Source organism: Jaculus jaculus, chromosome 12, assembly GCF_020740685.1.
Source record: "Jaculus jaculus isolate mJacJac1 chromosome 12, mJacJac1.mat.Y.cur, whole genome shotgun sequence".
NCBI classification, from domain to species: domain Eukaryota; kingdom Metazoa; phylum Chordata; class Mammalia; order Rodentia; family Dipodidae; genus Jaculus; species Jaculus jaculus.
In genome coordinates, this window is record NC_059113.1 from 60,724,264 (window position 1) to 60,750,471 (window position 26,208).

The following is a 26,208-nucleotide window of genomic DNA, read 5'->3' on the forward strand; positions in this document are numbered from 1 at the left end:
CACTGAGTAAAAGCTGTATTTACAAAACACGCCATTATACAAGGGTAACATAGTGTGAGGAGCCAGTAGTTAGGAGGGACCACAGCGCTGGCCTGCAGCCAGGCCCAGGATGTTGGCCTGCAGGAAGGAGAGAGCAGAATTAGCACAGGGGCAGGCAGGTGGGGCCGCAGTTACGAAAGTAAGAGCATAGCCAAGCTCACCTTCAGGAAAGACTCCAGCTGCTTGGCAGAGATGCCTTCCACGCGTTCGAGGTCCTCCACCTGGTGGGACAATAGCAATGAAGTGTTCATGAAGGGGGCTGGGACTTGTCCTTTGTCCCCAGCCCGAAACCGCCCTGCAGTTGTTACCTGGCTGAAGGGGCCATGGAGCTCCCTCCAGCCCACGATGAGCTGGGCCTTCTTCTGGCCGATGCGCTGCAGGCTACGCAGATCCCGGGCTGAACCTTCGTTCAGCAGATTCAATATTTTTTGGCGCCCATGGGCCAGTAGCTCGGGGCTGACGTGTAGCTCCCAGCAGTCCTCGGCCTTTTCCACAGGCTCTGAGACATCGGAGGAGTCCAGCTATGGAGGCAAGGGTATGTGAGTGACCGGACAGCAAAGCCTTTACACTTCTCTGCCAAGACTAGGTGACTCTCCAGGCTTTTCCTGGGGGCCACTCAAATGACCAAAACCTCCCTCGAGTTCTTTTTAGCCTTGTATTGGCGATCCACAGTAATAATAGCACCTTTCTCACAGTGTGAAGATAAGATGAGTTATCGAATGTGAAGAACAGAAGCTCTTATCTGTCTGGCTGGGGGTGCAGCTCACTCGAGGCCCTGGGTACGTTGCGTATGGACGTGCCAGTGTCACTGCTGCTGACACATACTTCCACCTTTTTATGGGTGACTGGGGAACTGAGCCACCAATAAGCACCTTTAACCGCTGAGCCATCTCCCCAACTTGTTGTGTGAGATTCTTGAATGCCTAGGCAACATTCCCTAAATGGCCAGTTTACAGAGGACAGGAGCCAAGCTACACATGACTACTAGTGAGTAGCAAATGAATAGGGCAAGCAGCATTAGGAAAAAAAAGAAACTAGTAAATGGTAGTTTACCATCACTCAGCTAAATAGACCTACATCATTGCATTTCACCTCACATGCCCTGAGGCACCCATACCATATGCAGCTGGAGAATTTTTAAGTGGGGGAGGGAAATCAGTCAGGACTTGTAATCTCTCCTCTCCTAGGCATAAGATGTAGCCTAAGCCTCTAGCTGCTCTCACCTTTCTCTTGAGGCCTCTCTTCTTCAGGATGTGGATCTCGGTGTTTGGAGATGCTGTCTGCTCCTGAACTGAAAGCAGATTGTGAACTGGTGTCAGGGTCACTTTTCCCTGGCATCCAGCCACTTCTCCCGCTTCTGACTCCCCAGCTTCCTTTTGTTTCCTGGTGCTTTTTGGATTTTATTTATTTTTTGTTTTTTCAAGGTAGGGTCTTGCTCTAGCCCAGGCGGACCTACAGTTAAGTCTCAGGGTGGCTTAGAACTCAGTGATCCTCCTACCTCGGCCTCCCAAGTGGTGGGATTAAAGGTTAGTGCCACCATACCTGGCTGGATTTCATTGTTTTAAGAAAGGGTTTTACTCTAGCCAAAGTTGACCTAGAACTTACAATGTCGCCCTGGCCACAAACTCCAGCAATCTTACTGCCTCAGCTAGGGATTACAAACATAAGCCACCATACCCAGCTAATATTTCACTGTCTTCAACACCCTTGCAGGCCAAGCATCCAGAACTACTTCAGACCTTTCCCAGCCCTCCCTGGGACTGAGGTACAGTGGAGGCCATGGCCTTACATCTCACTTAGGAAGATAGCACTTAACTAGGTCATGGTCCCTGAAACCAAACTTACTTAGTTGAAGGGGCATCACCACAGCCTTTTTCAGGGGCTCGGCCACTGTGACTGTACGCCGGGAAAGAGGTCGGAGCACTGTGGGAGAGCAGTTCTCTTTCTTTGGATCCACAGCTTCCTGGGCTAGCATCTTGGCCTCCAGTTCTTTTTGCTTCATCTTAAGCCTCTGTTGGAAAAGACGAGAGATGTGACCCAACCCCAAGGCAAAGTAGGAATGTGAGCAGAAAGGGTTCTGAGGTCCTAGAGGACAGAGCTAGAAGCACTCAGGAGATAGGTCAAGCTCAAAATAACCAAGGGCTTTCTGATGATCGGAAGGCTGCCTAGAGGTGGAACAAGCCTTCAGACAGTGACCTCAATGTGAGCATAGTTTTTAGGAAATGAAACATTTAATATCTTATTTAGAATTTTTCTTTTTAGCTTCTCTCAGTTGAGATCAGGTATTTTTCAGAGTTCCGCCATGTTTTGGAATTCAGATATCCTTTTAAGCAGAAGCTAGAAAGCTTCCAAAACCAGATAACAACTCTGCTGTAGCTGTGTTCTTCCCTGTCTGAAGATCCTGAGATTGCTTCTCAATGCCAACCAAAATCTTAGCCCATATCCCACAACACTTACCTCAATCTCCAAGTTCTTCTCCTCCACTGTCTTAATGAGCACCATTCGTTCTCGCTTTGGAGTATTCAGCAGAGGGGTCCCTTGGCTCCCTTGGGAGCCCAGTAAGCGATCCAAACTTAGGAGACGCTCCAGCATGGCTGGATCCATATTGCTTAGCTTCTGCAGGGGGCTAAGCAGACAAAGATTACTCCTTTTTCTCCCTTCTCTTTCCCACCTCCAGCAGCACAACTCTTCTTACTTCTTACTTGTTGTAACAGCATATTCTGCTCCAGAATCTTTTCTTTTTGCTTTTTGAGGTAGGGTCTCATTCTAGCCCAGGCTGACCTTGAACTCACAGTGATACTACCTCTGTCTCCTGAGTGCTGGAATTAAAGGTGTGTACCACCACACCTAGCTTGTTCCAGAATCTTAATGTTTACTCACTGGGCAACCCTGAAAAAGTCATCCCGCTGAGCACAGTGCCAGGTGAAGTAACCTCTCAGGGATGCCAGGATATTGAATAGGGCACTATATGAACACCTGAATGCCAGGTTGGGGATATACAACACTGCTCTATGCTGGAGGTATTTATATGCAATAAGAGATTGTAATAGAATGACAGCAAGGGTTGAGGGCCTGACCATTTGAATTAAAGTAGGGAAAGCTTCATAGAAAAGGTTATTTTTAAGAGATATGAAAATAAAAAAATAAAAATAAAAAAAAGAAAATCACTCAAGGCCTCAAATGCCAAGCCTTTTATCCAATGAGCAAAAGGAGAGTACTGTTCTAGCAGAGCCCTAGCTATCTGAGCACAGAAATGTCTATCATTCATTCCTTCTGCCTGGAATTTTCCATGTCTGGTGTCAGTTGTCTTTCAAAGTCAGTTTGATGTCAACTTTCCCATAATGCCCACTTTGTATTTTCTTTGCTACACTATGAACTAGCTCCTCAAAGATACAGAGTATGGCTGGTTGTGGCAGCACACTTTTAATCCCAGCACTTGGGAGGGCAAGGTTGGAGGATCACTGTGAGTTTGAGGCCAGTATGAGACCATAAAGTGAATTCCAGCTCAGCCTGGGCTACAACAAGACCCTACTTCAAAATCCCCCAACTCCCCACTCCAAAAACAAACAACAACAACAACAACAAACCAGGGGCAGCTGGATGTGGCGGTGCATGCCTTTAATCTCAGCACTCAAGAGGCAGAGGTAACAGGACTGTCATGAGTATGAGGACAGCCTGGGACCACATAGTGAGTTCCAGGCAGCCTATTCTAGAGCAAGACTCTCCCTTGGAAAACAACAAAAAGATAAGGAGTATATCTGTTCTTTGTGCCCAAGTGCCATAGAAAAAGCAGGATCAGAAAACCCAGGGCAAATACTAGTAATTTTTTCCTTCTTAGCTTGCACAGGACGAACTACTACTACATTTGATTCTCTACCTGGTTTCATATACTCAATTTACTACCTCCTTTTCAAAAAGTTAAGTTCCCAAGGTCAGGGTCTAATCTTGATAATGTGCCATTTCTGAGCTTGCCTGTTCACACATATTACAGATGTAGAAGTTTCCAACTATGCACATAGGAATTCATGGCCACCCTGAGACTACACAGTGAATTCCAGGTTAGCCTGGGCTAGAGCAAGACCCTCTCTCAAACAAACAAACAAACCACAACAACAAAAAAAAAACAGAAAAAGTGCAACTTGCTTCTTTGAGTCAGGGGGAGTCAAGTGGCTACACCGAATGCAAAGACCACAAAACAGTACACACTGGGTATGAAGTGGGCCATCTGAACTAGGGAGTGAGGCCATACACAGAAGGAGTGGAAGTTAATCAAGATTTAAGTTGTTGGGCTGGAAAGATGGCTTAGCGGTTAAGGCACTTGCCTGCAAAGCCTAAGGACCTGGGTTTGATGCCCCAGTACCCACATAAAGGCAGATGCACATGGTGGTGCATGCGTTTGGAGTTTGTTTGCAGTGGCTAGAGGCTGTGGCATGACTGTTCTCTCTCTGTCTCTCTCAAATAAATAAAAATAATTAAAAAATTATTTTTGTTTATTTATTTGAGAGCAACAGAGAAAGAGGCAGATAGAGAGAGAGAAAATGGGCACCTCAGGGCCTCCAGCCACTGCAAACGCACTACAGACATGCATGCCCCACCCCCTTGTGCATCTGGCTAATGTGGGTCCTGGGGAATCGAACCTCAAACCAGGGTCCTTAGGCTTCACAGGCAAACGCTTAACTGCTAAGCCATCTCTCCAGCCCAAAAATACTTTTTTTTTTTTTTTTTAGAGGTAGGGTCTCACTCTAGCCCAGGCTGACCTGGAATTCACTATGGAGTCTCAGGGTGGCCTCGAACTCATGGCAATCCTACCTCTGCCTCCCGAGTGCTGGGATTAAAGGCGTGTGCCACCACGCCCGGCTAAAAATACTTTTTAAAATATCCTATTTTTATTCATATATTTGAGAGACAGAGCGCGCGAGCGTGAGTGAGTGTAAGCAAGTGAGAGAGAGGGAAGAAAGAGAATGAGTGTGTCAGTACCTCTAGCCACTGCAAACAAACTCCAGATACATACACCACCTTGTGCATCTGGCTTACATAGGTCCTGGGACGTTGAAACTGGGTCCTTTGGCTTTGCAGGCAAATGTATTAATTGCTAAGCCAGGTCTCCAGCCCCAAAATATTTTTTTAAAAATTAAGATGTTGGGTTCAAGGCCATCCTGAGACTACAGAGTTAATTCCAGGTCAGCCTGGACCAGAGTGAGACCCTGCCTCGTAAAAAAAAAAAAAAAAAAAAAAAAATTAAGATGTTGGGCTGGGGGTGATGGCGCATGCCTTTAATCCAACCACTTGGAAGACAGAGGGTAGGAGGACTGCTGTGAGTTCAAGGCCTTGAGACTACATAGTGAATTCTAGGTCAGCCTGAGGTACAGTGAGACCCTACCTCAAAAAAACAAAAACAAAACAAAACAAAAATTAAGATGTTGGGCTAGAGAGATGGCTTAGTGGTTAAAGCGCTTGCCTGTGAAGCCTAAGGACTTTACTCTCCAGGTTCCACACAAGCCAGATGCACAGTGGCAAAAGCACACAAGGTCGCACATATGCACAAGGGGGTGCAGGCATCTGGAGTTTGATTGCAGTAGGGAGGCCCTGGCTAGCCAATTCTGTCTTCCTCTCACATTTAAAAAGAAGGCAGTCTGTTGGGCTTGCCTCAAAAAAAAAAAAAAAAAGGATATTATGAATAAGCTATATATAAACTTATATATATAAGTTTTTAAAAAAAGTTTTGAGGCTTAACAGTTAAGGCACTTGCCTGTGAAATCTAAGGACACAGGTTCAACTCCCTAGAACCCACATAAGCCAAATGTACATAATGGTGCATGCATATGGAGTTCATTTACAGTGGCTACAGGTTATTACCAAGGCTCTTGGTTGCCAACCAGAATTAGATGATCAGACTTTATTACTGCTTGGACTGCAGGCCATTGAGAAATCAAGCCGGAGTTGAGCTGGAAGTCTCTTCCCTATTAACTACCTGTCAGGATGCTGGAAAAAACTATATAGCACGCAACCTTTGGGAGGAGAAAAATCATCAACTGTCTTAACCAGCAGTGGACCCTGCAAGCTTTATAACTGGCCAGCCAGACAAATGTACAAACTGGTACAATTATGACGGTCTGTCTCGGGGGAAACCAATTGTTTTCTGATTTGAGGCCTGCTTTATGGGAAGAAATTCATGCCTATGTTTGCCTATCAAAACCTATGACTAAAGAGGCTATAAGCCCTAAGGAGGAATCTACTACTGTTGTCTGGCTAAATGGATATATTATTACCACCAAACTGCCCTCTAATTACTTATGTTTATGTGTATGTATTTGGTTTTTCGAGGTAGGGTCTTGCTCTAGCCCAAGATGACCTATGTAGTCACAGGATAGCCTCAAACTCACAGCAATCTTCCTATCTCTGCCTCCTAAGTGTGGGATTAAAGGCATGTGCCACCACACCCAGCTACATGCCCATATATTAATTCTACTCCCAGTTAGTGGTGGGGTGACTCAAAAATGGCCAAAGTGCTGAGAAGTGATAGCAGAGTGTTCACCACTAAATAAGACATCTCTATCATACCCTCCAAGGCTCTGGGACCATGGAGGAAGAACTGGACAAAAGAATGTAAGAGCCAAAGGAAGGGTAGGACTCCTTACAACGTGCTCCCTCCAAACATAACATGGCCTGGATATTCATGACCTCATAGTGCCTGACACTACCTACACAAGACCATCATAAGAGGAGGAAAAGACCATGACATCAAAATAAAAGAGAGACTGATTGAGATGGGGAGAGTATATGATGGAGAATGGAATTTCAAAGGGGAAAGTGGGGGGAGGGAGGGTATTACCATGGGATACTTTTTATAATCATGGAAAATGTTAATAAAAGTTGAGAAAAAAAAAGACTATTGTCTCTATTTATGGACATTGTCAATAAAACGATTTTAAAAAGGGGAGGGGGTGGGGAGATCCTAAGAGAGACTTTTTAGAATTGAGGATAAAAGCAGAGTAATGTTAGGACAGCAACTGGTTCTTTAGAATCTCAGTAACACATCTTTATCTCCTTTATCTCTTTGGTCTTCTCTCATCCTCTGGACCTGAAAGACTTGATCCAGATTACTGAACCAGTGTAAAAATATTCACACTAGGACTTCCGGTTAAGATGGCGGCGTAGGTACCACGCCAAAACAGCCTGGGGGGGGGGAAGACCAAAAAAAACTCAGCAAAATACACACTTTTACTAAAAAGTGAGGTGTATAGGAAGTTGAGGCGGCAGCGGAGAAGTAGAAGAGTTCCAGAGCATCCAGAGCCTGCACAGCCGGGAACAGCGGCTCCGGGGCGGCTCAGCTACCCGCCGCAACCGCGGAGCGGCAGAAAAACCGCCGGTCTCTCGGCTCGAGCCGCAGGACAAGCCAGGTGCGGGATTTTCCCCTCACACCGCGCTCTCCGCAACTCGGGAAACGTGAGGGGAGAGCGGCAGCGAGCAACGGAGGGAGGAGCAGACCGCGAAGTAAAAGCACACGTGGAGAAACGATACAACCAGAACAGCGCGGCTCCCTCCCCTCCCCTGCCGCCTGAACCCAGCTCCAGCGAACACAGCAGCGGCCCGGGACCCGGCCACGCCAACTTGGGCTGACGGCGGGACCCAAGCAGGAGCAGAATTTGGCAGCAACTTCAGCGGCTCCAGCACCGGTACCAGTGGCCCCAGCAGCAGCGGACCCAGGAGAGCAGCGGCTTCGGGGTGAGCAGCAGCGGTGGACACGACAACGGCAGCTTCAGCAGTGGTGGGGGCTCCGGCGGTGACACCTACAACAGCTGCAGAGGCGGCGGCAGCGACTCAGTTTGCCCCGTAGGAAAAGCAAGTGCCCAGCTCCAGAAATCAGAACAGCAGCCCGACGACCCAGGCAGCAACTTGACTGAGACCACAATCACCCAAGGTAACTGGGATTGCACCAGGGAAGGGTCTCACCTGGTCACAAGCTGACTTGGATACCTCAACAGACCAGAAATCTAAACCTCTTTGTTGATAGAGGATCTGGTCATTATAATAACTACTCTTGCATACATACTCGGGGCTGTTTTTGATGGAATGGGTACAGTGTTTAGCTAAATTTTAGAATCTACCAGTATATTATTCCACTCAGCCTGCTTGAATACTCCTATAGCAGGGAAACTCAACCCCTAAGAACATCTTTGTAGATACTCTGAGAGTCTTAAGAGCCACACCTAATACCTTAAGGTCCTACCCTGAAAATATTTTACACCAAATCAATTGATACAGCTAAGAATACACAGCTAGCTAGAAAATCCAAGCATTAACTTAATCCAAGATACAAAAATATATACATTATAACACAAGAAACACTAAAAAGCAAGACGATATAAATCCACCTAAAAGTATTAATGCATCAGAAATGTCCTCCAGTGAGAAAGAGTTAGAGGAAATGCCTGAGAAAGAGTTCAAAAGAATAATTATAAATATGTTCAAAGAGGTCAAAGAACACATGAAAACAATCAAAGAAGAAATCAAAGAGGAAATCAAAGAGGAAATCAAAGGAATCAAAGAAGAGGCAGGACACCAATTTAATGAAATAAAGAAGGCAATACAAGACATAAATAGAGAAATAGAAATAATAAAGAAAAACCAGTCAGAATTACTAGCAATGAAGAACACAGTTAATGAAATAAAAAACTCTGTAGAAAATCTCACCAGTAGGATGGATGAGGGAGAGGACAGAATATCTAAGCTAGAAGATCAGGTGGCAGACCTAATGCAGTCCAACAAAGAGAAAGACAAACTTATAGAAAAGTATGAGTGGGAATTTCAAGATATTCGGGACACTATGAAAAGATCCAATATAAGAATTCAGGGCATAGTAGAAGGAGAAGAATTCCACTCCAGAGGCATAGTAGGCATCTTCAACAAAATCATAGAGGAAAATTTTCCCCAAATTGGGAAAGAGGTGCCAATACAGATACAGGAAGCCTTTAGAACCCCAGCCAGACAAAACCCAGAAAGAAACTCTCCTCGCCACATTATACTCAAACTTCCAAACACACAAACCAAAGAAAAAATATTGAAAGCAGTTAGAGAGAAAAATCAAGTTACCTACAAAAGCAAGCCCATCAGGATTACAGCAGATTATTCAACACAAACTTTTAAAGCCAGAAGGGCCTGGAGTGATATATTCCAAGTTCTGAAAGATAACAACTGTCAACCAAGGTTACTTTATCCTGCAAAGTTATCCATCCAAATAGATGGAGAAATAAAGACATTCCATGACAAAAGCAGGTTAAAGGAATATCTGAAGACAAAACCAGCTCTACAGAAAATACTTGATAGAATCCTCCATGCTGAACAAAAGGAAAAGCACACATATAAGGAACCTAGAAAAAACCAGCCATACTCAAATACCAGTTAACAGAAGAGAGCACAGGTAGAACCAGTAACACACACACACACACACAAAAATGGAAAACATAAATACATACCTTTCAATAATATCTCTTAATATCAACGGTCTCAATGCCCCAACGAAAAGACATAGATTTGCAGACTGGGTTAAAAAGCAGGATCCTACAATTTGTTGTCTTCAAGAAACTCACCTTTCTACAAAGGATAGACATTATCTTAGGGTGAAAGGTTGGAAGACGGTGTTTCAAGCAAATGGGCCTAGAAAACAAGCAGGGGTTGCTATCCTAATATCAGACAGGGTGGACTTTAGTCCGAAGTTAGTCAAAAAAGATAAGGAAGGTCACTTTATATTGATTAAGGGCACACTCCAACAGGAGGACATTACAATCCTAAACATATATGCACCTAACATGGGGGCTCCCAAATTCGTCAAACAAACACTATTAGAACTAAGGTCACAGATAACACCAAACACGGTGGTGGTGGGTGACTTTAACACCCCACTCTCATCAATAGACAGGTCATCCAGGGAAAGAATAAACAGAGAGGCATCTGGACTAAATGAGGTCATAGAAGATATGGACCTAACAGATATATACAGGACATTTCATCCAAAGGCTGCAGAATATACATTCTTTTCAGCAGCACATGGAACATTCTCTAAAATAGACCATATATTAGGACACAAAGCAAATCTTAACAAATTCAGGAAAATTGAAATAATTCCTTGCATTCTATCTGACCACAATGGAATTAAACTACAAATCAGTAGCAAGAAAGGCTATAGAGCATACACAAAATCATGGAAGCTAAACAATACACTACTAAATGATGAGTGGGTCAATGAAGAAATCAAGAAGGAAATCAAAAAATTTATAGAGTCAAATGATAATGAGAACACAACATGCCAAAATCTCTGGGACACAATGAAGGCAGTTCTAAGAGGTAAATTTATAGCCTTAAGTGCCTATATTAAGAAATTAGAAAGGTCGCAAGTAAACGACCTAATGCTTCGCCTTAAAGCCTTGGAAAAAGAAGAACAAGGCAAACCAAAAAGTAGTAGACGGGAAGAAATAATAAAGATTAGGGCAGAAATTAATGAAATAGAAACAAAAAGAACAATCCAAAGAATTAATGAAACAAAGAGTTGGTTCTTTGAAAGGATAAACAAGATTGATAAACCCTTAGCAAATCTGACCAAAAGAAAGAGAGAAGAGACACAAATTAATAAAATCAGAGATGAACAAGGTAACATCACAACAGATTCCAGAGAAATTCAAAAAATTATAGGGACATACTATAAAAGCATATACTCCACAAAGTATGAAAATCTGAAAGAAATGGATGATTTCCTTGATCTATATGACCTACCTAAATTAAATCAAAATGAGATTAATCACTTAAATAGACCTATAACAAACATGGAGATCCGAGCAGTTATCAATAATCTCCCAACTAAAAAAAGCCCAGGCCCGGATGGATTCACTGCTGAATTTTACCAGACTTTTAAGGAAGAGCTAACACCATTGCTTCTTAAGCTTTTCCAGGAAATAGAAAAAGAAGGAATCCTACCAAACTCCTTCTATGAGGCCAGCATCACCCTGATACCAAAACCAGGCAAAGATAGAACAAAAAAAGAAAATTACAGACCAATCTCCCTCATGAACATAGATGCAAAAATTCTCAACAAAATATTGGCAAACAGAATACAAGAGTATATCAAAAAGATCATTCACCCTGACCAAGTAGGCTTTATCCCAGAGATGCAGGGATGGTTCAACATACGCAAATCTATAAATGTAATACATTACATAAATGGGTTGAAGGACAAAAATCACATGATCATCTCATTAGATGCAGAGAAAGCATTTGACAAAATCCAACATCCCTTCATGATAAAAGTCCTACAGAGACTGGGAATAGAAGGAACATATCTCAATATAATAAAGGCTATTTATGACAAGCCTACAGCCAACATATTACTAAATGGGGAAAAACTGGAAGCTTTTCCACTAAAATCAGGAACAAGACAAGGGTGTCCACTGTCTCCACTTCTATTTAATATAGTTTTGGAAGTCTTAGCCATAGCAATAAGGCAAGAGACACACATAAAAGGGATACAAATTGGAAAGGAAGAAATCAAGTTATCACTATTTGCAGATGACATGATTCTATACATAAAGGACCCTAAAGACTCTACTAGCAAGCTGTTAGAGCTAATCAAAACCTACAGCAATGTAGCAGGATACAAAATAAATACACAGAAATCAGTAGCCTTCATATATGCTAACAACAAACACACAGAGGATGAAATCAGAGAATCACTCCCATTCACAATTGCATCAAAAAAAATAAAATACCTTGGAATAAACCTAACTAAGGAAGTAAAGAATCTATACAATGAGAACTTTAAGACACTCAAGCGAGAAATTGCAGAAGACACTAGAAAGTGGAGAAACATCCCTTGTTCCTGGCTTGGAAGAATCAGTATCGTGAAAATGGCAATCTTACCTAAAGCAATCTACACATTTAATGCAATCCCTATCAAAATTCCAAAGGCTTTCTTCATGGAAATAGAAAAAACAATCCAAAAATTCATTTGGAATCATAAAAAACCTCGAATATCTAAAATAATACTGAGCAACAAACAAGAGGCTGGTGGTATCACCATACCTGATTTTAACCTATACTACAGAGCCATAGTAACAAAAACAGCATGGTACTGGCACAAAAACAGACATGTAGATCAGTGGAACAGAATAGAGGACCCAGATGTAAGCCCAAGTAGCTATAGCCACCTGATATTCGATAAAAATGCCAAAAATACTCATTGGAGAAGAGACAGCCTCTTCAGCAAATGGTGTTTTGAAAACTGGATAAATATCTGCAGAAGGATGAAAATAGATTCTTCTCTCTCGCCATGCACAAGAATTAAGTCCAAATGGATTAAAGACCTTAACATCAGACCGGAAACTTTGAAACTGCTAGAGGAAAAAGTTGGGGAAACCCTCCAACATATTGGTCTTGGCAAAGACTTTCTAAATACAACCCCAATTGCTCAGGCAATAAAACCACAGATTAACCACTGGGACCTAATGAAATTACAAAGATTTTGCACCGCAAAGGACACAGTGAAAAAAGCAAAGAGGCAACCTACAGAATGGGAAAAAATCTTCGCCAGCTATATATCTGATAAAGGATTAATATCTAGGATATACAAAGAACTCAAAAAGATAACTAATAAGGAATCAAACAGGCCAATCAAAAAATGGGCTAAGGAGCTAAATAGAGAGTTCTCAAAGGAAGAAATACGAATGGCATATAAGCACCTAAAAAAATGTTCTACGTCACTAGTCATAAGGGAAATGCAGATTAAAACTACATTGAGATTCCATCTCACTCCTGTCAGATTGGCCACCATCATGAAAACAAATGATCATAAATGTTGGCGGGGATGTGGAAAAAAAGGAACCCTTCTGCACTGCTGGTGGGAATGCAATCTGGTCCAGCCATTGTGGAAAACAGTGTGGAGGTTCCTAAAGCAGCTAGAGATTGATCTACCATATGACCCAGCTATAGCACTCCTAGGCATATATCCAAAGGATTCATCTCATTTCCTTAGAAGTACATGCTCAACCATGTTTATTGCTGCTCAATTTATAATAGCTGGGAAATGGAACCAGCCTAGATGTCCCTCAACAGATGAGTGGATAATGAAGATGTGGTACATTTATACAATGGAGTTCTACTCAGCGGTAAAGGAAAATGAAGTTATGAAATTTGCAGAAAAATGGATGGACCTGGAAAGTATTATACTAAGTCAGGTAACCCAGGCCCAGAAAGCCAAGCGCCACATGTTCTCCCTCATATGGGGATCCTAGCTACAGATGACTGGGCTTCTGTGTGAGAATGAAAATACTTAGTAGCAGAGGCCAGTAAGTTGAAAAGGAGACATAAAGGGTGGAGAAAGGAAGGGAGGAGGATACTTAATAGGTTGATATTGTATATATGTAATTACAATGATTGTAATGGGGAGGTAATATGATTGAGAATGGAATTGCAAACGGGAAAGTGTGGGGGTGGGGAGGGAGGGAATTACCATGGGATATATTTTATAATCATGGAAAATGTTAATAAAAATTAAAAAAAAAAAAAATATTCACACTAGAATTTGCTGCCCCCAGTCTAAACTTGAGGTCTTAAAGATGGCCTAAAAAGACTAGAGATGAGATGAGAAAGGGGTCAGGAGCCCTTCGTAGAGCCTGAGGGCAATAGTACTAAGGACTGGTCATCTAGGTACTTTAGTGAATTCCACAGGGTAGGACACTGAGTTCACAGGGAAATGAACAAGTACACAACAGACCCCCATGGTTTACCTGAGTTTCTGGGTTGCAGGGACTGGAGCTCCTACAGACTCAGGGTTCCCGATATCCTCTTCCTCAGGGCCTCGTGCTCTCTTTGCCTCTGATGGGCCTAGTTCTTTCTGAGACAGCTTAACAGGTGCCAAGGCTAGAAGATTGGAGTGGTTATCAGCAATGGGGATGGTCAGCCGCTGTGCCGACGTTTAGTGGTTTAGCAAACTCCCTAACCGCCAGACCTGGCCATCCCCTCTCTTCCCTAGTCCTCACCAGGAGGCTGGAGACTCTCATTAGTGAAAGGCCGGTTGATCACTTCTTTCGACCTAGCAGCAAAGTTGAGTGCAGAGACTGTGTCCAGATAGAAACGTCTCTCAGGGGCAATGTTGGCAATGAGGATACTGTGGGCTGAGCCACCCAGAGAGTCCTGAGGGGTTGAGATTGGTTGAGTGAGTCAGATCCCAGCCTTTTCCATTCCTTGACTGCTATCCTCAACACACCTCATCCACTACAACCAGCATGCCTAAGAACCTCCTTCTGCAGCCTCTTTTGCCCTGACACCCATGGACCTGACCTGCAATAGACGTGTGAGTTTGCTGTCCCGGTAGGGCACACGAGGGAGGCCCTGGTTCAGTGCATCTACCACTTTGCCCAGTACAAAGAGTGAAGTATTGATGGCTCCACTCTCTTTGAGCCGAAGTCCCTGGTTGCCTGTGCGCCGGTTATCCTCTGAACCAGCCAAGTCAATCAGGTACAGTTTTCCTTCCCGTTGGCGAAATGGAGCCAAACGCTCCTGTTGATCCACCTAGAAGAAAAGCAAGGGCCAGTCTTTGCGTAGGTTCCAGGAGTTTCCCAGGTCTTTGTCAGTGGGACTCACCTTGACCAGAAGGACTGCATGACTACGTGAGGAGCGCTGGTTGAGCCGGGTGGCTCCTACAGTCCGATTTCCACTGGCTGGCAGGAAGTGCCGCTCAAAATCAGAGAAGCTAGTGATGGGCTTCTGTGTAAGGCCTGGAATCAGGATATTTCCCCGACAGTCTTCTCGGATCACCAGGTCTCCTGATGCAGGGTCCAAGAGGTCTAATACCTGTAAGAGCGGCAATAGCTAGGACCATTTCTCCATATATTGGCTGCTTACTTCCTGGGGTTTGAAGTTTTTTTCTCCAACTGGATTCTCAGTTTTACCATCTGCTATTCTAACCACAGTCTTTCTAAGTATCACCTCTTTACTAGAGCATAGCTTCCTATTCTAGAAGCCTGTCTTACTTTGACATTTCTTCCCTCCCCAATCAGAAGAGAGGCTTACCTTTTCCTGATAAATCTCCAAGTAAGACATAGTGACAGAGAGGTTCCATGGCCGGCCCTCAGCACCTTCCTCCCTTGTGAGCTGTAAGAGGTCCATGAGAGCTCGGGGAATCACTCCAGGTTGCTCTGGGCTACCTAGCATTGTGTGTGTCTTTCCTGTGGGGTAAAGCAGAGAAAGCTGTGAGGTTTTCCTCCCAGTTTCCCTAGTGCTTTCTGGCCCATAGTGTTTTGGCTCCCTCACCTGCCCCTGTAGGCCCATAGGCAAGCACACTGGCATTTTGCCCTTCCAACAAGTGCCTTAAGATGGGCTGCACAGAACCTGCATAAATGTCCTGTTGAGAGCTTCTCTCCCCATAGAAGGCATCAAACCTGTAAGCAGGAAAAAAAGCAGGCATTTAATGGGATATTTTGCTGATACCTCAACCTAGAGGATACTGGCTTTAGAGTGGAAAAAAAAAAGCCATCCTTCCCTTCATGCACAAAAACCTGGAAAGTATCAGCTGAACTTCTATTCTGTCCCACTGTATTGGTATTAGGGAAACTGAAATGACTCTGATGTTGCTGGTCCTGTGGTCTTTCAGTCCAGCAGGAGAGAGATAACCATTCTTTGCAATGATTCAGGAATCAAAGATGGGAACACACTAAAAGGAATAACTGATTCTACTGGAGAAAGGAAGATCCACCAGATAGAGGGAATAGCACAGGAACAAGACTGTGAGAAACTTCTCAATTTTTCCACATGTTAGCACATTAGGAGGTAGTATTTACATACCGGGTAGATAAGTGGACGCTGCATATGGCTGATCTAGACTCAACACACCTGCGGGCCACTCACTAGACTGCAATGGGGAATTAAGTACATGTTGACAAGAGAAGGCCGCAAAGAAATTGAAGCCAAATTATTAAAGGCCTAGAACAGCAACCAGCAATCTTTCTGTAAAGAGCCACACAGTAAATATTTTAGGCTTTGTGGACATGTGACAGCTACTTAACTCTGAGACTAGTCAAAGCAGCTACAGCCAATACACAAATTGGAAAACTTCTATTATAACCTACTTGGGCTTCCTTCTTCCTCTTTGCTGCTCCTTCTTTGTCCCAATTTCCCCACAAAACTGTGAACCATAATATGTATCAGTTTAAGCCTCTGGTTTTCTCCGGTGTTGGCATTTCCAAAATAAACAAATGAAGTTTTGGGGAACAAAGTTGTACTGTAAAGGAACAGGATCCCGAAATACAGGCCTGAGAAACTCTTTGGAAAGTGATAATGTAAGCAGTGTTAGAAAGGTGGAGTGATCTGAACCATACTGGTATTTGAGAGTCTCCTGGTAGTTCCTCCAGTTGGCCACCTCAAGAGAGCAGCTGTCTATGCCTCGTACACAGGGGGGTTCACTTGTTCCAGCTGCTCCATCCACAAATGGCCGCAGTCGTACAGCCACCCTTACTCGAGCTGGAGGTGGGCGCCGTCCAGCCCCCACCTTGCTTAGGCGACAGCGACCAGCTCCTAAAGGAGAGAAGTCAAGTTTTGGGTATATCAGTTTGGGGGCAAAACAAAGAAAGCAGGGGCAGATTTTGCTGGGAGACCCAGGGCCATTATTAGTGGGAAGCTTTTTCTACCCTGGTCATTTTGGAGGTGCTCTCTAGTTTAGCCCTGGTTCCTTCCATGCTCGACAAACAGTTAAGTGAGGTATGAAGTGAGCTTCTCAAACTGTAACTGTATACATAAAGAATCTGGAAGGCCTTGTGTGGTGGTTTGAATGGATGACGCCCAATTGATTCAGGAGTGCCTTTAACTGCTGAGCTATCTCTCCAGCTCTCCTAAATTCTTCTAATTCTTTTTTGGGGAGGGTGAGCATGGTCTCTAATTCACCACACAGCCGAGGGCAATAATGCCTCACCCCCAAGTGCTGGGATTACAGGGAAGAGCACCACCACCTGCCATACCAGGTTTTAAGTGGTCCTTGGTACTGAACCCAAGGCTTCCTTTCTAAACTTTTTTTTAATCTTGGTTTTTCAAGGTAGGGTCTCACTATCTCCCAAGCTGACCTGGAATTCGCTATGTAGACCCAGGGTGGCCTCGAACTCATAGCAATCCTCCTACCTCTGCCTCCTGAGTGCTGGGATTAAAGGCATGTGCCACCATACCCGACTCCTCATTATGTTTTCTTTCTTTTTTTTGTTTTTTTGAGGTAGGGTTTCACTCTAGTCCATGCTGATCTGGAATTCACTCTCAGGGTGGCCTTGAACTCACGGTGATCCTCCTACCTGTGTTTAAAGGCGTGCGCCACCACACCCTGCACCTCATTGTGTTTTCTGATACTAAAAATGACTCAGGACTTTTTCCCCCCAAATGACTTACAATGAATCATTGGAGCAAATAAATGAAAAGTTTAAGATGGAAGAATTTTGTCAATACATTTTGCAGAATAAGCAAGGACAGAAAGGACCTGGGGGCTGCTCCTCAACCTGTTTGACATTTATTTGCAATGGCTAGAGACTCTGACCCACTTACTCTCATACAGAAATAAGTAAACATATATGACAATGGGCTGGAGAGAGCTTAGCAGTTAAGGCATTTACCTGAGAAGCCTAAGGACCCAGGGTTGGACTTCCCAGAACCCATGTAATCCAGATGCAAAAGGTAGAACATGCATCTGGAGTTCATTTGCAGTGGCTAGAGGCCCTGGTGCGCCCATTCTCTCTTTCTATAGCTGCCTCTTTTTCTCTCTCAAATAAATAAAATATTGATATATGTATATGTACATGAATGACAAAACAAAGAAAGCTTTCCATTTTGGTTCTAAGTGAGCTAAAGTCTCCTGAGGAAATACACTATATCATGTTGAAGGACACAGAGCTAGTAACAAAATTCAAACCTAGATCTCTTTACTCTTCAAGTTGGCTTGCTTTTATTTTATTTCATGTAGCCCAGGCTGGCCTCTGATTTCCTGTGTAGCAGAGAATGGTCATGAACTCCTGATCCTCTTGCTTCTGGCACCTAGGATTATAGGCATTTGCCACATACAGAAAAAAAAAATCTATATATATGTATACATTTATTTATTTTAGATAGGGTCTCGCTCTAGTCCAGACTGACCTGCAATTTACTATGTTATCTCAGGGTAGCCTCAAACTCACGTTGATCCTCCTACCTTTGCCTCCAAGTGCTGCATTTCTTTTTCTTTTAAAAACATTTACTGATTTTAAGAGAGAAAGGAAGGGGGGGGGGAGAGAAAGAGAGAGAAAATGGACTACCAGGCCCTCTTGCTGCTACTGATGAAAGAACTCCAGACATGTACCACTTTGTGCTTCTGGCTTTATGTGAGTACTAGGGAATCAAACCCAGGCAAATGCCTTTAATTACTGAGACATCTCTCCAGCCCAAATTCAGTTTTTTGGTGATAGGATCTCAGGTAGTACAGGCTGCCTCAAACTGGCTACCTAGCTGACGTAATAGGAAAGGATTTGGCAGCTCAGACTTTTTCTTAGCAAGTGTAACAATTGGTCTAAAGGAAGGTAAAAGAATGGTTGGAGCCAGGCATGGTGGCTCCAGCACTCAGGAGGCAGAGGTAGGAGACTTGTTATGAGTTTGAGGCCACCCTGAGACTAGAGTGATTTCAGGTCAGCCTGGGCTAGAGCAAAACCCTAACTCGAAAAACCAAAAACCAAAATAAAATAAAGAAATATGCATAAGCTCCTCCCCTGACTTGTTTTTCTAGAGAACAGAAAGGAAGATAAAGAGTACAGCAATTTAGTATTTGGTACAAGGATGAGGGGAATCTGTGATAGGTAGAGTGTAGGCTGGTGAGTCAGGTGGATTTCAATCCAAATCTGAGCAGGTGTGGTGGCACACACCTTTAATCCTATCAGTAGAGAGGGTAAGGTAGGAAGATCACTGTGAGTTTGAGGCCGGCCTGGGACTACAGAGTCAATTATACAGGTCTGCCTGAGCTAGAGTAAGACCCTATCTTAGAAAAAAATAATTCCAGACCCAACTTGTGACTATGACTAGCTTGTGACCTTGGCTAAGTATCTTGAATTGCAGGCATCAAATAAGAGAAATTTCATACGAGGCAGATATTAAAAGTGATTCATATGCCTGGAGTTTATTTGCAATGGGTGAGGCCCTGGGTGCCAGGTTCTATCTCTCTCTGTCTCCTCAGGTAAATAAAATAAAAATAAATAAATAAGTGAAATGGAGATGGCTCAGTGGCTAAAAGTGCTTGTTCCACAAGCCTGGAGTTCATATCCATAATACCCAGATGCAAAAGCATCTGTAACCTCAATGCACTTACGGCAATGGGCGGATCCTAGTCTCTGGTCTTCACAACAGCAAACAAGAGACTGTCCCTAAAACAAGGTAGTACAAATATGACTCCTAGATAACTCAGATTCATTTCATGGGCACAGTCAGTCTCTTGCTCTCTTAGTATCAATTACCATCTTTTCAAATTTTTATTTATTTATTTGCAAGCAGAGAGGGACAGAGAGAGAGAAAGAGACAGGGCTGGAGAGATGGCTCAGCAGTTAAAACTCTTGCCTGCAAAGCCTAATGACCCAGGTTCAATTCTCCAGTACCCACATAAAGCCAGATGCACAAAGTGGCACTTGCATCATTTCTCTCTACTTGCAAATACATAAATTATGAATAACTAAAAAAAAAAAAAAAAAAAAAGAGAGAGAGAGGCGTGCCAGGGCCTCCAGCTGCTGCAAATGAATTCCAGATGCATGTGCCCCTCTAGTGCAACTGGCTTAACATGGGTACTGGGGAATTGAACTTGGATTGTTAGGCTTTGCGGGCAAAAACCTTAACCACTGAACCATCTCTCCAGCCTACCCCCCTCCCCAGTTATCATCTCAAAATCACACTGATCCTCCTACCTCTGCCTCCCAACTGCTGGGATTAAAGGAGTGCGCCACCACACCCAGCTGCAGTTATCATCTTAAAGCTGACACATGACTCCTCATAAGCACCTCCACATCAGTGTTCTTTCCTGACTTGCAGACCAAGCTGCTGCCTTGACACTTCCTCTTGGATGGTTCTTCACTTGTCCTGCCAGGAACTCCTCCGTTATCTCCCTAAAACATCCTTCCCACCCTTTGCTCTCTAACATCCATGAATAGTGCAGACCCTAAACATAGGAGTCATTAATTCTACCTTAACTCCCTCACAACATCAACACTTGCCAGGTCAATTTTTTAAAAATATTTATCAATTTTACAAAGACAGAGAGAGAGAGAGACAGACAGACAGACAGACAGACAGAAAGAGGACTACGGAGATTGCTTAGTGGTTAAAGCACTTGCCTGCAAAGCTTAAGGACCCAGGTTGGATTCCCCAGAACCCAAGTAAGCCAGATGCACAAGGTGGCACATGCATCTGGATTTCATTTGTAGTGGCTAGAGTCCCTGGTGTACCCATTCTGCTTATGTCTCTCTCAAATAAATAAATATTAGAAAGGAAGGAAGGAAAGAGAGAGGGAGGGAATACCAAGGCTTCCTGCCACTGCAAATGAACTCCAGATGCATGCACTACTTTGTGCATCTGGCTTTACATCTGTACTGGGCAATCAAACCCAGGTTGTCAGGCATTTTGAGGGACTATAATGACCTCAGTTGTCCTTGAGTCTCATAAAATGGCTTCGCTATTGCCAGCTGTTTATAAATTTCTGCAGAAACACATTCAAATAAACAGATTAATTGGCTTTAATATTTTTTTGAGTCAGGGTCTTGCCCAGACTTGTGCTGAACTCCAGATCCTCCTGCCTCAGCCTTCTGCTAGGATTACAGACCTGTATCACCATGGTAAGCTTTCAGTCCTCTTTTATGGATGAGGAAATGAGCCAAGAGAATATTTTTGGTCCTCTTTACAACATGAATAACATTTGATGCTCTTTTCTTCCCATCCAAGGCCTAGTAAACTCCTATCCAACCTTTGAAACCCACTTCATCTATCACTTAATGAAGTCTTCCAGAATACCCAAGGATTTATTTCAGATTCTACATATGGCAGTTTTATATACCTACCATTGCGTTTCATCATATTACATCTGTTTATGAGACTACTGCAACAGTGTTAACTCCTCTAAGGAAGGGGCAGTAGTTTAATAATATCCCTACGCACCAGTGTGTGGGGGGGAGGGGGCTCTTACAAGGATGAAGAGACGTTATACAGAGAAAGAAGAGCCTGTACTTAAAGGCAGAGCTCTAGAATCAAAACGAATGTGACCTCAGGCTTCAATATTTACTAATTGTGGTAACTTTGAGCAAGCTTTTCTTTTTTCTTTTTTTCTTTTTCTTTTTGGTTTTTCGAGGTAGGGTCTCATCCTAGCCCAGGCTGACCTGGAATTCACTCTGTATTCTCAGGGTAGCCTTGAACTCACGGCGATCCTTCTACCTCTGCCTCCCAAGCGCTGGGATTAAAGGCGTGCGCCACCACGCCTAGCTTGGGCAAGCTATGTAACCCATTTATATTTCAGTTTCCTCATGTTAAACAAGGACAACAGTAATCATCTCGCATCATTATGTAAACATTAAATGGCTCATCACCATGTAATGCGTTTATCAGTGCTTGGCACATCCAGCGCCTCAACACGCGTTAGACATCCTCTTACATATCTCGGATTTCCCTGACAAACAGAAAGGACTAACCACTGGCCAGACTTCAGTCTGCAGGAGGAGGGCAAGCAAACGTCAACACTCACATCCGATTCTGAATCTCCAGCTTCCAACCTGAAAACAGCCTTCACTGCCACGGCTGGAGGGAACGGAAGCAGGCCTTTCTTCCCCTTTTCTGCAGTCTCGGCGCATCTCGAGGCTGTCAGCTCACACCCTGGCCTGGGCCTGCGCCCGCGCCCCTACCTCTCTCTCCAGGGCTCTCCATCCCACAAAGCCACCTGTGATCCCACGTTCGGAGAACGTTGGCCATTTCTCTTGATCACTCGACCTCCGCAGAGGGGTGACGGGCTCCGCTTCACCGACAAAACCCCGGAAAGGCGCGCGAGGCTGGCTCACGTCGAGCGCCGGAGCCGGCCAGGGTCTCAGCCTGGGTCCACCCGGCTGGCCCGCGCCAGCGACCGCGCGGGCCCGGGCCCGGGCCCGGGCCACGCCCCGCTGGACCTCTCCGTGCCCCCACGCCTCGGTGCCAGGCCGCTTACCTGAGGTGGTCGCCGCCATCTCGCGTCGCCTCAACCTTCCTGAGACCCCCGCGTCCATACCACTCCCTTTCTCCGGTCCCGCCTCTCCCATTCGAATTGCCTGGTGCCCCGCCCCCCTCCCAGGCTCCACCAATCACGACTACCCTCTTCCGGAAGCCCCTGCTGTCTCTCGAGATTCATCCCGCCTTCCAGGACTCGCTTCCGGGTCCGGCGAGTTTAAAACAAAATCTAGCGGAAGACGCGTGCACGCGCACGTTGGTGACCAAGCTCCAGAGGTCGGGCTTGCGCGTGCGTGTGTGCGTGCGTGCCTGCGTGCGTAGGCGCGTGCGAAAGGGGAAGGTGGAGTCATTGGCCCCACTGGCTGTTCCTAAACTACTTGTGCTTCTAGACATTGGGAATTTCGGGGGATTTTTGTGTTAACGAAGGCTTTTCTCCTCATTTTCCTTCTCAGCTGCGAATTTGGTGCGAGCACAGCAGTGGTTGGAGGCACTTGATCTATTCACCGCAGTTTCCGTGCACTGAATACAGTTTCTGCTATTTTGTTTTTGTTTTTGTTTTTGTATTTGTATTTATTTTTTCGAGGTAGGGTACCTCGAAAACACAAAAAATACAATAATAAGTAATTGCTTAAGGCCTGTCTCCCTTTCTCAGTTTACAATGTCTAGGACTTTCACCAGAAACCACTTGTGCAACGCTGGTAACACCTAGCTTTAGTTTATCAGGTTTCTTTTCCTTTGCTTTCCAAGGTAGAGTCTAGCACTCAGACTGACTGGCCTGAAACTCAGCACTACTACTACCTCCGCCTCCTGAGTGCAGGATTAAAGATACCACCATGCCTAGCTTTAGTTTATCAGATTTTAATCCCACCCAAGGCATCTTTAGATCCACCTGTACTCTCATGTCAAAAAAGAGAAAGAGGGCTGGAGAGATGACTTAGTTGTTAAGGCTCTTGCCTGCAAAGACTAATGACCTAAATTCCATACCCACATAAGGCCAGGTGCACAAAGTGGCACATGCATCTGGAGTTCGTTTGCAGCAGCTAGAAGCCCTAGTGCACACATTCTCTGTCTCTCTTCTCTCAACCTTTCTCTACTTGCAAATAAATAAGTAAAAATATTGAGAGAGAGAAAGAGGGCTGGAGAGATGGCTTAGCAGTTAAGGCTGTTGCCTACAAAGCCAAAGGACCTAGGTTCGATTCCCCAGTACCCACATAAAGGCAGATGCACAAAGTGGTGCATGTATGTGCCCATTCTCTGTGCCTGCCTCTCTCCTATCTTTCTCTGCTTGCAAATAAATAAAATTTAGGACTGGAGAGATGGCTTAGCAGTTAAGGCACTTGCCTGTGAAGCCTAAGGACCCAGGTTTGATTCCCCAGTACTCACATAAGTCAGATGTACAAGGTGGTGCACATGTCTGGAGTTCCTTTACAATAGCTAGAAGTCCTGGAGCACCTGTTCTATCTGCCTATTTTTCTTAAAAAAAAAAAGACAAGGGGAAGAGAGAGAGAAAAAAAGAGTGGGCATACCCAGGCATGTAGCCACTGCAAATGAGCTCCAGACACATGTGACACCTCGTACATCTGGCTTTACATGTGCACTGGGGAACTGGACCTGTCCTTTGACTTTGCAGGCAAGTGCCTTAGCTGCTAAACCATCTCTCCAGCCTTCTATGTGCCTATTTTTTTCCCCCTCTCTTTTTCAAAAAACTAGATAAAAATTTAAAAAGAGAGAGAAAGAGATGTCTGGGTCTTGTGGCCTACGACATTTAATCCCAGCACTGGGGAGGCAGAGGTAGGACTGCTGTGAGTTTAAGGCCAGTCTTGGGCTACGGAGTGAGTTCCGGGTCAGCCTGAGCTAGTGAGGAGACCCTACATGGCACGGGGCGGGGATGTCTTATCAATCGTTTTTAAAGGTGCAAATATCCTTTATTTGTTAAAACAGTAAATGGAGAAAGAGAACACATCATCAATTGTTCCTGGGTTGGCGTCCCCAGACCTGAAACCAAACTGGAAAGCATGAGTATTCTGCAGAACCTACATAGCTGCCCACAGCAAAGTGTCCTGCTGTTTGATATTAGAGCCAGCGAACCCAAACCCGCTGGCACAGAAAACATGACTCCCCGAAGGGAAGGAGTTGTTTTGTTTTTTTTTTCCCCCTAAGCTTGCGCGCCCAGAGTTCTAGCTGCATTTATCTTCTTAGTCCTACCACTTTTCCAAGGTTAATGTTCAATGATAGCTAGAAATGGGATTCTCACATTTCTACTGGAACTAAAAGACAGATGACACACCAGCTTTAGCCATGTCCCTTTCCTTTTATTAAACTGTTTGCAGGGGGCTTGGTGTTAAGGTGTTCTCACACCCACCACAGTGGTGCCCCTGCTCTGGAGGAAGCTGGGGCTCAGCAGCTGCTGCAGTGACTGGGGTAGACGTCCCAGTGCAGGCCAATGGCATTAATGAGGGAACCGGCTCGGCCACTGATGAAGCGGAGGACAGTGTTGGGGTGCAAGGGAACAGCATTGAAACTCGTGCCTGTGTCTTTTCCAAAAGGCAGGTAGCGGCCCTTGTCCGTCACAAAGACCAGCTTCCTCAGATAGTTCTTGTACTTGCCGGATACCTGGATCACCGATTCCCCAGGGTGCAGAAAGATCTCCTCCAGGTCTCCCTGTTTGCCACCCACATAATCACTCCACACCTTGCCGTAACGCACCTGGAGACTGGGGACAGGTGAAGAAAGAAGAAAGGGAGATACTGAGCAGGGTTATCAAAAGTCAGGACCTCTTGGCCTACATGCTACGACCTTCAGACTGGTGACAGAACAAGGCCTCTGCTAGCCCCCAGTATGCAAAGGCTGAGTAAGCCCTAGAAGATTGTGCAGAGACCTTCAGCTCCTCATTTTGCTGGCAAACAGGCTGATACAGGGAAAACAAGTTGCCCAGAGTCACCCAGACTGTAAGTGTCAGGGCTTGAATTTAGAGTTCAGGACCCAACTGTGCTCCCAGTTGAAACCAGCAAAGGGATTTTCAAACACTGTAAAGTCTCCTATGTGGAACAAGTAAGAAACTGGTCAATGCTGTCTCATGATGCAGAACTTGGCTCAAAAGGAGACACAGTTGCCTCTGCATATTATAGAAATTTCCAGCTATATGGACAAAATGGGACTGTCCTAGGAGAGACAACAAGTGAAAATGGATACCTGGCAGGAACATTGGAAAGGAGGTTTAAACCTTAGATAGGGGCCAACCTGGATAACTTAAGGCCCCTGTGACTTACTGAATTAAACAGATGTGATCCAAAGTGAACAAGAACTTTCCAATTTAGTAAGATCCTAGAGGGACCCCAAAGTACAGAAACTCAAAGACTCTTACCCTACGATGTAGTAACGGTTGACGCGGACCCGGAGGGCAGTGATGGGACCTTCCAGCTGGTTGCCAGAATGAGAGAATCGCTGTCCTCCACCACCTCCATACTCTCCATTATAGGAAGAGGACCTGGCCTGAACTGAAGGGAAAAGAAGGGGTTGGAGAGAGAAATAGGCAGTTCTTTATTGCTCCCAACTACCAGTCTTCTCACCACCCAAAGCCAGAGTCTGAAAGCCTTAACTAACATGACCAGGTGGGTGCCATATCACTTACTGGCATTGGCAGAGGCTGAGGCACAAAGAAGAGCTAGGAGAGCAATGGTCAACATTCTGGGGCTGGAATGGGAAGAAAAAAGAAAAGGAAGATTTACGTTTTTCCCTGTGGACTTCATTCACCCAGGCATCCCTGGCCTGTGGCTCATCCTTCTGCTCAAATCTATAAGAACCAGCCTGGAGCCTAGAGAAGACTATTTACTGATAGTCCTACTCCTTCCAAATACTATCTTCTGGGTCTCTAATCCCCTGGCTCTCCTTGGTGCTTCCTCTTCCCTTATCCAAGACAGTCCAAACTCTGTCTGAATTAAGCTGAATAAAGTCCCA

At 44.7% G+C, this 26,208-nt stretch overlaps 2 protein-coding genes and 1 non-coding gene across 3 annotated transcripts; all 3 read right to left on the reverse strand.

Annotated features, from left to right (window-relative positions):
- On the reverse strand, positions 1 to 22,348 carry Kif22 (kinesin family member 22). Its single transcript, XM_004670280.2, has 14 exons — positions 22,253 to 22,348; positions 16,404 to 16,599; positions 15,340 to 15,467; positions 15,100 to 15,254; positions 14,671 to 14,880; positions 14,368 to 14,598; positions 14,067 to 14,220; positions 13,815 to 13,947; positions 2,497 to 2,665; positions 1,885 to 2,050; positions 1,263 to 1,330; positions 348 to 560; positions 201 to 260; positions 1 to 117 (listed from the first exon to the last, which is right to left on the reverse strand). The coding sequence occupies exons 1-14, from the start codon at positions 22,341 to 22,343 to the stop codon at positions 70 to 72; spliced, it is 2,022 nt and encodes a 673-aa protein (XP_004670337.2). The 5' UTR covers positions 22,344 to 22,348; the 3' UTR covers positions 1 to 69.
- Positions 20,675 to 20,802, reverse strand: LOC123453938. The gene has a single exon (XR_006633104.1). It is a non-coding gene; the product is annotated as a small nucleolar RNA SNORA33 (small nucleolar RNA).
- A 2,300-nt stretch (positions 22,349 to 24,648) lies between the features above and the next one.
- Zg16 (zymogen granule protein 16) lies at positions 24,649 to 25,937 on the reverse strand. Its single transcript, XM_004670281.2, has 3 exons — positions 25,883 to 25,937; positions 25,616 to 25,748; positions 24,649 to 24,964 (listed from the first exon to the last, which is right to left on the reverse strand). The coding sequence occupies exons 1-3, from the start codon at positions 25,935 to 25,937 to the stop codon at positions 24,649 to 24,651; spliced, it is 504 nt and encodes a 167-aa protein (XP_004670338.1).
- Between the last annotated feature and the right edge of the window lie 271 nt (positions 25,938 to 26,208).

Coding starts and splice junctions, on each gene's coding strand:
- Kif22 (XM_004670280.2), bottom strand. CDS start 22,343: ATGGGAGAGGCGGGACCGGAGAAAGGGAGTGGTATGGACGCGGGGGTC. Junction 15,468..16,403: donor CAGGAGACTCTCAAATACCA/GTATGGTTCAGA, acceptor TCCTGCTTACAG/GTTTGATGCCTTCTATGGGG. Junction 261..347: donor TCCATGGCCCCTTCAGCCAG/GTAACAACTGCA, acceptor TTGTCCCACCAG/GTGGAGGACCTCGAACGCGT.
- Zg16 (XM_004670281.2), bottom strand. CDS start 25,937: ATGTTGACCATTGCTCTCCTAGCTCTTCTTTGTGCCTCAGCCTCTGCC. Junction 25,749..25,882: donor CTCAGCCTCTGCCAATGCCA/GTAAGTGATATG, acceptor TTTTCCCTTCAG/TTCAGGCCAGGTCCTCTTCC. Junction 24,965..25,615: donor AACCGTTACTACATCGTAGG/GTAAGAGTCTTT, acceptor ACCTGTCCCCAG/TCTCCAGGTGCGTTACGGCA.